Source organism: Panicum hallii, chromosome 6 (genome assembly GCF_002211085.1).
Source record: "Panicum hallii strain FIL2 chromosome 6, PHallii_v3.1, whole genome shotgun sequence".
In the NCBI taxonomy this organism is placed as follows: Eukaryota; Viridiplantae; Streptophyta; class Magnoliopsida; order Poales; family Poaceae; genus Panicum; species Panicum hallii.
Genome location: NC_038047.1, coordinates 22,697,926 through 22,709,649, shown reverse-complemented (window position 1 = coordinate 22,709,649; position 11,724 = coordinate 22,697,926). Strand labels below are relative to the sequence as shown.

Below are 11,724 nucleotides of genomic sequence, written 5' to 3'. Positions count from 1 at the left end.
CCACACTCACCGAGGGATACTCCCGAGGTGGTGAGTTTGTAGGTAGGGTGTCACCAAGATCAGGAACTTGAAGGTGCAAGAAACATAAAGTTTAGACAGGTTCTTGCCGCCGAGAGCGTAATACCCTACGTCCTGTGTGGTTTGTATTGCCTGAGGTGTTGATCGAGGTGATCTTGGGTGATCCGTTGTTTGGAGGGGGTCCCTACCCGCCCTTGTATAGTTTGGGGATAGGGTTACATGAAAGTTCTAGTCTGATACGAACCCAGGAATCCTTCCCGAGTACTTTTCGGGTAGTTTCCTTCTGCTCCAACTAGTTCTACTACTGGTCGAGTAGTTCTACTACGGTACTAGTAGTTACAACAAATGTGGGGCGTGGGCCATGTCCCATCCCCTATCCTAGAATATGTAAGCCTTGTGCATAGTCCCGTGGTCCCAGGTCTGACAAATGACGACTCAGATGCAAGAAAGGGAGGATGATGAGGACATCAACACCAACAATAGATCCACACCGACACAAGTACCTATTGCTGGTCCTATTACTCGTACTCATGCTCCTCAACTTAATCATCAGGTGAGTTCGCTTTTGAGTTCATGTCCATCATGTTTAGACCATGGAGATGTGTGCACTCTTATTTTTCTTAGGAACCAAGGAGACAACCGAAAGGGAAATGGATTCACGCAGGCTGGATTCGATCTGTAAAACAGAACAAACTTGTGATGGTCACCACGGTCGCATACGGACTCATATTGGGGCATTCAAATACTTCATGGAAAGCTTATGAAGTCTTCTTTCAAAAGGATCCGGCCTCATTTGGAGTCAGCCGCAATCGTCGAATTAATACAGAGTTCTTTTCTGCCCACGGTGCTGCGTCACCCTATTTTAGCCCAATGGGCCGTGTATCAAGTTGAGTCCATTACGGATGCGTCCTAGGGTTGGAGTATGACCCAGCACCCCTGTGGTCGTCCTCCCATGTCCTTATACCCCTTAGCCACCGCCAAAAACACTTGGGTTTTGTTTAGATCAAGTTTAGCTCTCGCTACTTGCTGGTAAGCGCGCATGCTGGATCAGCCGCCCATCTTCCTATCTTTGGAACCCCACCTTATTGGAGATGGAGTTTGAAACCTTCATTTACATCTGGTAATTCAACACTTGTTCTACTTTTTCTTGCTAGTTCTTCGATTGCTTGCAGGACGAGTGCCTTAGTGGTCGGGATGTCGCGCTCCACAAGATCGCGGCAGCCATAGGAGGTGGTGTATCGGTTGCTAAGGCGCAACATTCTTGGAAGGCTGTAGTCGGGCCGTGAACATCGTCTCCTCCATCAATCGAGTTATGCCACGCCTCTCATCGAAAGATCAGGAACAAACCCTAACATCACATCAACAAAGTCATTCAAACTCACGCAAATGGGTATACGGATTCTCATCTTCCAGGCCAGTGAAAGATTGTTCTCAAACCATAGCTATGAAACTAGGACGAAGTTCATAGCTGGGTGCAGATGGGATGTGATGAAGATGGAGGCTCCACATTTTCTCCCTTGGGAGCCGAGAATTCAGATAAGGTAATCGTTCACGATGGATGTTTGTGATGGATGTGATGATATGCAGACGAACTAGGTTCGGATTAGAACAGCAACCATTCCCGGCAACGGTGCCAGAAAGCTTGTTGGCACTTCTTAAGCCTAACAGATTAATCCGTAAGCGTACGGATACCGATGTAGCTTTCACCGGGGTGTATTCCAGAGTATCGATTTCCACGGGGAACGCGAAGTGTACTAATCCTTACTAATTCATCTGGGGGTAAAGTGGACAATGAATGAAGAGAGTAAAGGATAGAGGGTAGAGAGGGTACTTGCAGGATAAACAAAGTATGACTAATCAATTGAGAGGATTAGAGATCACTTCTACTGTCTAGTTTGGGTGCCCAAACTGGACAAACTCCAGAAAGGGATGAGAAGGGGAGTTTGTGCAGTCTACTCCTAAGTCCTACAGCACCAACCGCTCTACATGCTGGAATATGTAGGCTGGATAGGGCTGTCACCACCTGCCGGCTACCGCAACTATCCGTGGGGTTGGGTGCAAACCAAGGTAATCTAAAGCTTAGGCACCATGCCTACACTAGTCGATTACTATTTCACTCCACATTAGAGCAAAGCACCCAGAGCCAGTAAGACAAACTTACTAAACAATGAACGAGGAACCCGTAGACAATGTAAGTAGTTACTAATGCTCAATTAATTAGAAAGACCAGAGTTACCAGACAAGACCCGGATGTTACTCGAAGTTGAGCTGCATCCGCCGAAGTACGACACTTCAGCGCCTCCCCAGCACTCTCACCTCACCTCTCTCTCTATTTTCTATTTCTATTCTTGCAGGGCTTCGCCTTGGAGCTTCTCTTCAGTTGTATCTCGATCCCCAGCGCCAAAACACCTATTTATAGTGGAGTATAGGCCATGGGGTACTTGTAGGAGAATGGGCGAGGCGGTTGGTAATGGAGTCGATTCGGCCGAACTCTCCTGGTTTCGCCGAAGCCTTGGATGCACCACCTCGAGCAATGCACGGCGTGGATGGCTTCCTAGGGTTGGTAAGGGTCTGGCCAAGGCGGTTGTTGTCCCGTGGGGGTCAAGTTGGGTTTGGTCGAACCATATGTGTTCGGCCGAACCTGACCCAGCCCCTCGGGGTTGTTTGATGTGCCGCCTCTACACTTGGACAGTTTGTGGTGTTCTCCCAGGTGGGTTTGCAGGTGAACTCGGTTATTTTAGTCACTTGGTGGGCCCATGGATCCAAAGCTCATTCCACTCAGCCATCGGATCGAACCGACATCAAAACAAGGCATAGGATGTGTTTAAAGTATGTTTCCTTGCATGTGTGCGAGTCTGAGCGGAATTGGGTTCAACTTGGGTTCGGCTGAACCAGAGCTTCCTCAGTTTGGGCTGATTTTTGGTCCATGTGTCATGTTCATTGTAAACTCACCAAAACTTGTGGAATATGTCAGAATAAACGCCTAGAGCTATGGTGTTTCCTGATTTTTATCCATTTTTATATAACATTGGCGATCGAAAGATAAGAGTTAATGATCGCCAACAGGTACATGATCAGGACAATATGAATAAGATATAGACCATATTTCATATAGAGGTAAGTTATGATAAATGATATGAGTAAGGGTAATGTGACACACACACTCGATCCAATCTCCAGATAAAGAATAATGAATAAACCTAAGGTTAGCGGGAGTATAGGCATACAAACAAGGTCTTAGGGTGTGTTTGGTTGGGCTGTGGATTTTGAAAAAGCTGTTGTGAGCTGTGGGCTGTGGAAAAGCTGCTGTGAAAAAGCTGATGTGGGAAAAGCAGAAGACCGTTTGGTTAGAGCAGTTGTGAGCTGTGGGAAACTGTGTGCTGTAGGTAAAATACCTGTAATACCCCTGAAGGTTTGTGGGACTGTATATAAACCAAAATACTCGTACAAACATAATATGTTCACTATTTCACATGTGAATGTATCTTTTGGAAAGAAAAACATTAAATTTTCTAAGTTTTTCATCCATATGGGTGGCGTCGGGGCGGCAGCCGGGCCGGCCGGCATTAGGTAGCGCTGGGCGGCGTGGCGTCGTGGAGGCAGCCAGGCCGAGCGGCGCCGGGCGGTGCTGGGCGAGCGGCGTCGGGTGGCGCTGGGCGAGCGGCGTTGGGTGGCGCTGGGCGGGCGGCGTCGGGGCGGGCGGCATTGGGCGGAGGTGGGCGGGCGGCGTCGGGGCGGCACAACGCGGGCGGCGTTGGGGTGGCGCAAGGCGGGCAACGTCGGGGCGGCGCGGCGCCGGATCCAGGCGGGGCGGCGGCGGCGGGCGGACCGCCTGGCGAGCGGCGGCAGGCGGGGAGCAGGGGGCAGGAGGCGGGGGTGGGGGCGGGATGGGGACGCTGGAGCGGATGGGGACGGGAGGTGGATAGAACGAACCATTTTTTTTCATAATCAGTGGCAGGTGGGTAATTTTTTACCCCAAAAGCCACTGAAAGCAGGGGGAGGTGCTTTTGCATTTGTACTAGGGTGAAAGCTGCTTTTGGGCAAAAGCACCTGGGCCGTTTAAGCCCTTTGGTTGGCTTTTGGCTTTTGCAAAAGCAAAAGCAGGTGCAAAAGTCCAACCAAAGGCACCCTTTAATAGCATTTATTCATACAAGCTAGGATTACACAAGATACATGATTAGAGCTCAGAACTAAGGTTCCAAACATCAGGGAGAATGTCCCACACTTGTGTACAACAAGTCTCGTTACATCTTTCAGAACTCCTACACCAAACCCGAACGTGGGGGATTACACTAACCATGGCAAAGCTGTCGTAGCAAACGGACAGGGCTATCACCACCTGCCGCTACCCCTACAGCACCGTGGAGCATGGTCATATCCGAAGGATCCCGCATACCCAAGCACCATGCCCGTATATGAGGTCACTACCCTAGCACCCCCGGGTCTCCCACCCTTCGAATGGACAAGTAAAGCACTAAGGCAAGCCCAAAGGCACAACGAACTGATATCCTCACTTAGTTCATCTGGCCTAAACACATATATTGGATATCTTGTGATAAAGCAAGGAATGGCATGATAAACTATCAAGATAGCATAACAGCCATGACTAAGCTATGCATTATGAATAGGATACTGACAAGTCGAAGACAAAGCCATACCCAAGGCCGAAGGTTGAGCTAAGACCCCAAGGACGACTTGCACTCGCTAGAGAAATTCTAGCCTAGCTCCACTAGCCCAAGGATTACAAGTCACAAAGTGAGAGGGAGAGAGAGGCTCCAAGTTGTGGTGTGTGTTGCATGAGGGGGGGAGGCCTCCTTTTATACCCTCCAGGGTCGGTTCCCGCCATCTCTATGTATGGAAACACCAGCCACCGCCCTTGAGGAGATAAGGATGATCTTCCGGCCAAAGCTCTGGGAGCCGGGAAGGCATCCAGGTTCGGTTGAACCTGGGGTCGGCTGAACCCAGATGGCCCTCCCCCGGGTCTGCCTTCCTCTGGACAGTTGACAGGTGGGTCCTGGTGTTGATCCTCGGTGATTCATGCCTTGGCATGCCCGTTTGGTCTGATTTGTGGGCCCTTCAATCCTGTGTAGTGCATCGGACGATCTTCTGTGTATTTATGCTGCGTATACCATCGATTATTGTATTGGGGCTTCTTGTAGTTATCGGACATTTCCTTTTTGATCCTTACTTACTACCATGTCCTGCAGTTTGAACACGAAACCATTCCTAACTTGATCCAGGCGATTTTGGGATCCTTCAATATCATGATTGGGTCAACCAGGCCAGATCATAAGTGAAATAGTTTGATCGGGTCGACCAGGTCAGGCCCGTCTTCTTCATGTTTTCTTTTATTTGTGAGTATAGTTGATGGTCGGATTTTGCATTTAAGGACCATCAACACCTGGATAACACTTTAGACTCATACACCACATCTGAACATGGGGGACTATGAAGGACGGACAGGGTTGTCACCACCTGCCGCCTACCCCAACAGATTGTGGGATGCAGTCATACTCGATACATCCCTCATGCCCGGAGCACCATGTCCATGCACAAGAATCACTAATCTAACCCCTCTGGCACCCCCCACCATGATGATAGACAGGCGTCAGACTAGAGCAAGCCTGAATGCATACCAAATCGATGTTGATACTTAAAGCTAAGCTCAACATGATTATATAACTTGAGGGAGCATAAGACATGGCAAGGCATACTATCATGATAGTAAGATAACCATGAATCAACTCTATATTAAGAGTAGAATATCGATGAGTTGGATACAAAGCCATACCGAGGCTGAAGGTTGCTCAACGACCTGAGGGAGACCTAGATTTGCTAAGGAAGATGACTAGCCTAGCTCCACTATCCTAAGGATTACAAGTCACAAGTAGAGAGAGGGAGAGAGGTTTCAAGTATGGTGTGTGTTATGAGAGGGCTCCTTCTCCTCCTTTTATACTCTCCAAGGGCAGCTCCCGGTGGAGCTAAGGATGGAAACAATCAGGAACCGACGTAGGATGGCGGTGGGAGGCTTCCTGCCAAAATGCACCTAGAAGGGCTTCAGTCCAGGGTCGACCGAACCCTGGGGTTGGCCGAACCCCTGGTGGGCCCTTTGGCCACCGACTTTGGCCAGGGTGTTGACAGGTGGGTCCTCATCCTTGATCTTATTGTTTGCCACCTTTGTACGTCGGTTTAGCCTGCTGGGTGGGCCCTTCTTGTAAGTGTGACGCAGGATGGGATCCTCTGTGTATTTCTTCTGCATCCTCTGTGTGTTTTCTTCTTATTTTGGACTTGAATCCTGAAATAGCCAAATATACAAATACATCTGTGGAACTAGGTTCGTGATACAAATAAATGTGTGAGTAAGTTGTATAGGTTTTCCTTTATTCCTGAGTATAGTTGACGGGGAGATTTTGCATTTAAGGTCTGCCAACAATAGAGCACTTGAATATGTGTGGAACACAAGTCTACAACTTCCCCAAGCTCTAGCACCCTTGAAATGGCCGGACATATGGTGTATTAGTAGCCACAACTAAGAAACTAGCCATTGCCCTTTATGCTGCAGACGCAGCACTGACCGACTAATACTGTCAGGCAATATTTGCCTCACGGATTTAATCGGTGCTCCCTTTTCAAACAAGGCCAACGATCACTGACAACTAACCGATTGATTCGGTATGAGCCTTTTCTTCACATCACCGAACCTTACTGTCAATCCATAGAGGTCTGCAAGAGTTGATAATCTCACCGATTAATACTGTCGGTACACCCAATGAGGACCGAATTAATCTGTCAGGTAAAACTAGAGCTCAGCTGCCTTAGCCCGGTACCACAATTAGTATTGTCAGTACACTCAGTGAGGACCGAATTAATCTGTTAGCCAAACTAGAGTTCAGCTGCATCAGCTCGGTACCACGATTAATACTGTCAGTACACTCAATAAGGACCGAATTAATCTGTTAGCCAAACCAGAGTTCAGCTGCGTCAGCACAGTACCACCGATTAATACTATCAGTACACTCAATGAGGACCGAATTAATCTATGAGGCAAAACTAGAGTTCAGCTGCCTCAGCATAGTACCACCAATTTTTCAGCTGCCTCAGCATAGTACCACCAATTAATACTATCGGTACACTCAACGAGGACCAAATTGATCTGTCAGTGTAATCTGAATTTGCACTGGATCCATGGACCACCGACTAATACTGTGGTCACTCTTCCCCCTGAGAGTATTAGTCGTTCAATTGCGTCAGTGAGGAATCTATGCTTGTTTGGCTTCGTTTGTTCGTGAATCTTTTCATACTTGGCTACCATTACATCTTTGGAACCTAATAAATACCTTCAAAGGTATATCTTGATAAATCATTAGTCCTAATGGTTATGTTGTTATTCAATTACCAAAATCATGAACAATGACTTAAGGGTCATTTTCCTTACATTACCCATCACTTTAGAGGCAATAGTGACATACCAAAATGTCATCAGTTATTAATAACTTGTCCTAGGAACGGTCACTTTTATTAATAGTGATGGCTCTTGTTAGAAGCCATCCTAATGACAATCCATTAGCAATTAGTGATGGGTCATGATCAGGCCTGACCGCAAGGTCATATAAATGATTAGTTATGTGGGGGCCATCACTAATAGAATATTAGCGATGTGCCGCATGTGCAAATCACTAACCTAGCATCACTATTTTTGTATTGAAGCTTTTCATAAGGAGTTCTTTAATTAATATTAGACGATTACATCAACAATCATAATAAGATCTATTCTAGCCTCTAGATAGATAGGATAAACATAGCTTATGACATCATATATCATGCCACAACAAACTATAACAATCAACTTAATTTTCAATTCCATACACCACCTAGACTGTGAGAAAAACTCTCTAAAGATAAAACCTCCAAAAAGTAAATGGTATGTACATGTACCATCACACCATCTTTGCCATGGCCTAACCAATAGGTTTTTTGCGAACAAAGTGTTTGGCAAGAACTCGCCTTTGTCCAAAGGTTTACAAGAAGCACCACCATAGCCTTCTTCATATAAGCCATTTTCGCTACCCAAGTATGACGGACTATCAGATCCAAGGCAAATTTTGATGAGTTGCTGCAATAGCTTTGGCAGGAGGGGATGATATAGTACTTGCTAAGTCTTTCATCATCTCTTGTGAAGGGGCCGCTTTGATGAATCGGTTTCATTGCTTCCACCAACATCAATGTACAATTGGGAAATTTGAAAGATAGGCTTAAGCTGGATTTCCAAGGCTTTCAAAGAGAATCAACCACTTCTTCAGATTTGTTCAACTGTAAACAGAAAGAGAAAGAACGTTCTATGAGCAGTTACTTTGGAGATTTGTTCATCTCAATGCACAAGCGCCAGATGTCCCAGATAATGTGGTTATCAAAGCTTGTATTAATGGGCTAGGTATTGGCCAGTATGCAGGCCATTTAACTCGAGAGCAACAGACTACTCTTCATGAGTTATATGTTGGGCTAGGAAAGTTTTGCAAGTCTGATGATGACCATCGAAGGAGATTAGAAGAAAGTGCTAGGTATAAACAACCACCACATTCGCATAGTAACCAGAGGCAAAACACTTGGGCACAACCGAAGCCATAGTATAGTCAAGGTCGGCAACAGTATTAGAGCCCTCAATCGCAACATTATATATTTTTCTTCTGCTAAACATTAATCAAGCTTCGCAAGAATTCAGCAACCTCAATGATGACAATCAAATCAATTCCAACGAACTCTTTTCAAAGAGGGGGGGGGGGGGGGGGGGGATTTTGAAGAGGTAGAGGAAGGGGGAAGAGGTCCTCCGAGACCACAACACAAGGAGGCCAAAATGGCTAGGAAGGCAAGAAGTGATTTTCTCACTTTCATGGGGAGAATTCCAATGCCACCAATAGGATACGTATAAAGTCCACAAGACCCATCTGAAGACCGTACCGAATGTGTTGCCCGAGTAGCGCTCCTGTGAGTCGATGCCACGTGACTCTGATCGTCTTGGTCTCCGGGACTATATGAAAAACACTTACTATATATGAAGATATTGTCATGAGGAGTATTCACATACCCGCAAAAAAAATGAGAAGTATTCGCATGGGTACCACCCCCAATTGTGTTCCACACCACCCACCAACGATCGGATCACACGTCCATCGACCGGATCCAGGTTTTGTGCTGATCATTATGAAGTTTGCAATAGCTATAACCCACTATCACATGACAAGAACTACTTATTCCAAATACATTGATGTTGTTAGCAGCACATCATATTGTTCAAAATATTCCTGAATCTTCTCCGCTACATGCGATTGTTAGCAGCAAGTTTGATTCGTTCATGATAAAATTAATACATCAGATTCTTAAATATGCATGTAAGCAATAGAAAACCATTTTGCAAGCTCGCAAGCTATAATTTCCATGATAAAAGAAAATTAACCATCTCTCTGAAGTAGCAAAATCTATAACATTTATCATAGAGATTTATCCCAACTGCATTCACAGCAAAATTAACCATCTCTCTGATAGATGCTTATAGTTATGTATTCACATGGACTTAGCAATTAAACATGCAAGCAAGCTCACACCTAGAATCAATCGACGACCATCGTTGCAAGCTACTACCAAGGAGCAGCAGCAGCCTGTATCTTGGTTCTCATTGCAAGAAGTAGCCGGAGATGAAGAAGAGGAAGCCGAGGAGGAGGCTGCCGTAGATGAGCAGCCCCTTCTGTCCAGAGGTGAGGGAGTTGCCGCCGAGCCCGAACTGCTGGTTCTGCGCGAACCCGGCGATCTCGACGCTCTTGCTCTCGAAGAAGGACTGCGCGGCGCCGCACGTGGGGCACCGCCAGTCGTCGGGCAGCTGCTCGAACGGCAGGCCAGGCGGCACCGGGTACGACGGGTCCCCCGCCGCCTGGTCGTACCGGTACCCGCACGACCGGCACTCGTGGATACCCGTGTTGAGCACCGCGAACTTCTCCTCGAACCGCCGCGGGTCCAGCTTCGGGCCGTCGTCCTCCTCCGGCTGCAACGGCGCGGCGGCGTCTTGCTGAGCGCCCTCTGCAGTCGGCGGCGGCGGCGTCTCCAGCGGCTTGTCGTCCTTGGAGACGTCGACGGAGTGGAGCGCGAAGTGATGGGACGACGATGTCATCGTGGTGGCCACGGGCCTATGGGTGTGGAGGTGCAAGTGCGGTGGTGGTGGTGGCGTTCTTGGATTCTTGGACACCATGCCGGGGTGGATTAGCCTGCCTGTGCAGGCTAACGCCATCGCGACGGGCGATGTGGTCAACCTGTCTCTCGACTCTAATGTTCTGCGACCGTGTTCTTCTCAAGGTCTAAGGAGCTGGCTTAGGGGTGGCGAGCAAAGGAATCCATGGAGGCATGGGAGGGGGATATGCGCTGCCGTGATGCTGCTGCGGAGTGTGGAGACAGGAGGAAGCGGGTGGATAAGGTATGTGTGCACCAGGCGCGCGCCAGTCACCAGAGCTGGACCTGTGCTGATGCTTGGAGAAGAGGTTGGAGCTTGTGCTTCTTTTCTGCTCTTGTGTCGTCTTGCCAAGCACAAGAAATTCTCTCTCTCTATCTCTCTCGATATATATATATATATATATATATATATATATATATATATATATATATATATATATATATATATATATATATATAAATGTATGATTCGAGCATGAGAAATAATCGGGAAATAATCCTTTTGCATTTTTGAATTTATCGTTAAAATATTTAGCTTGGAATGTGTAATTTGATCTCTCAATTTTTTTAAAAAAAATCATTTGATTCACTGTTTGACATAGTGTAGCAATTCATCTCTCCTTGAGAGACCTCAATCGCTTACAGCTATTATTCAGAATTTAATTAATTCTATCCTTGATGTATTTCAATTAGATCCGATCGAATATATTCAAAAGTTTTGTCTCTTCCCCTTTCTTATTGTAGATTCTGTAAGTATACTTTAATAGCACTAGAAGATTGTAAGAATGTAAACGACGTCAAGTATTTCCTACCCGGATTAGTTAATACTGGTGTTTTACATGAAATTATTTAGCAACTTTGACCACTGGTATGCACCAAAGTATTAATGTTTGTATTTTACTTAGCAAATATAGTTATCCGTATTGTCGTAGGATTTCTCCAGCCGGGTGGCGGAGTGCACCCGCCTAATCCTAGTTTAGGATGAGTTTGGGGCAAGTCAAGGAATGCTTGATCTAGAGGCGTATGAACACGAGTAGCACACACGGGTTTAGAGTGGTTCGAGCGCCTGAGCGTAAAATTCTACATCCACTGTGTGATGTATTGCTTGTAAGTGAGTGTCAACCTTTGTGTGTGTGTAAACTTGCGTGAGTCTGTGGAACTTGTATTCTAACGTGCGCGCTCTCCCTTTTATAGGCTCAAGGGAAGCACGTACACTGAGCGGGCCCCGACAGGTGGACCCAGCAACATATTAAATAACGTACACATCAGAGTCTTAAGTGCCTCTGATCCGGAGATCTTCCTCGTCAGCCTCCGTGCGTATCCTCCGTCTGGATATGGTCTTGTGGCTCTTGCTAGCATAGGGTCTGCTGCCGCTAACATGCATAGAGGGAGTCATGCTGTCGACGTAGAGTCAGCTCCCGCTGATAGTCAAAGGGGCTATACTGACCTGCTGTGATGTAACCTTTGCGCACTGTAGCAGCGTATGTTGTG

The 11,724-nt window shown here is 46.8% G+C and overlaps 1 protein-coding gene across 1 annotated transcript; it reads right to left on the bottom strand.

Moving 5' to 3' along the window:
• Window positions 1–9,477: 9,477 nt before the first annotated feature.
• LOC112898557 (rubredoxin) lies at window positions 9,478–10,566 on the bottom strand. Its single transcript, XM_025966893.1, has one exon. It carries the CDS (start codon window positions 10,292–10,294, stop codon window positions 9,686–9,688), a length of 609 nt encoding a protein of 202 aa, XP_025822678.1. The 5' UTR covers window positions 10,295–10,566; the 3' UTR covers window positions 9,478–9,685.
• Between the last annotated feature and the right edge of the window lie 1,158 nt (window positions 10,567–11,724).

Bases quoted from the DNA above. Each gene is read 5' to 3' on its own strand.
- LOC112898557 (XM_025966893.1), bottom strand. From the start codon at position 10,294: ATGGCGTTAGCCTGCACAGGCAGGCTAATCCACCCCGGCATGGTGTCC.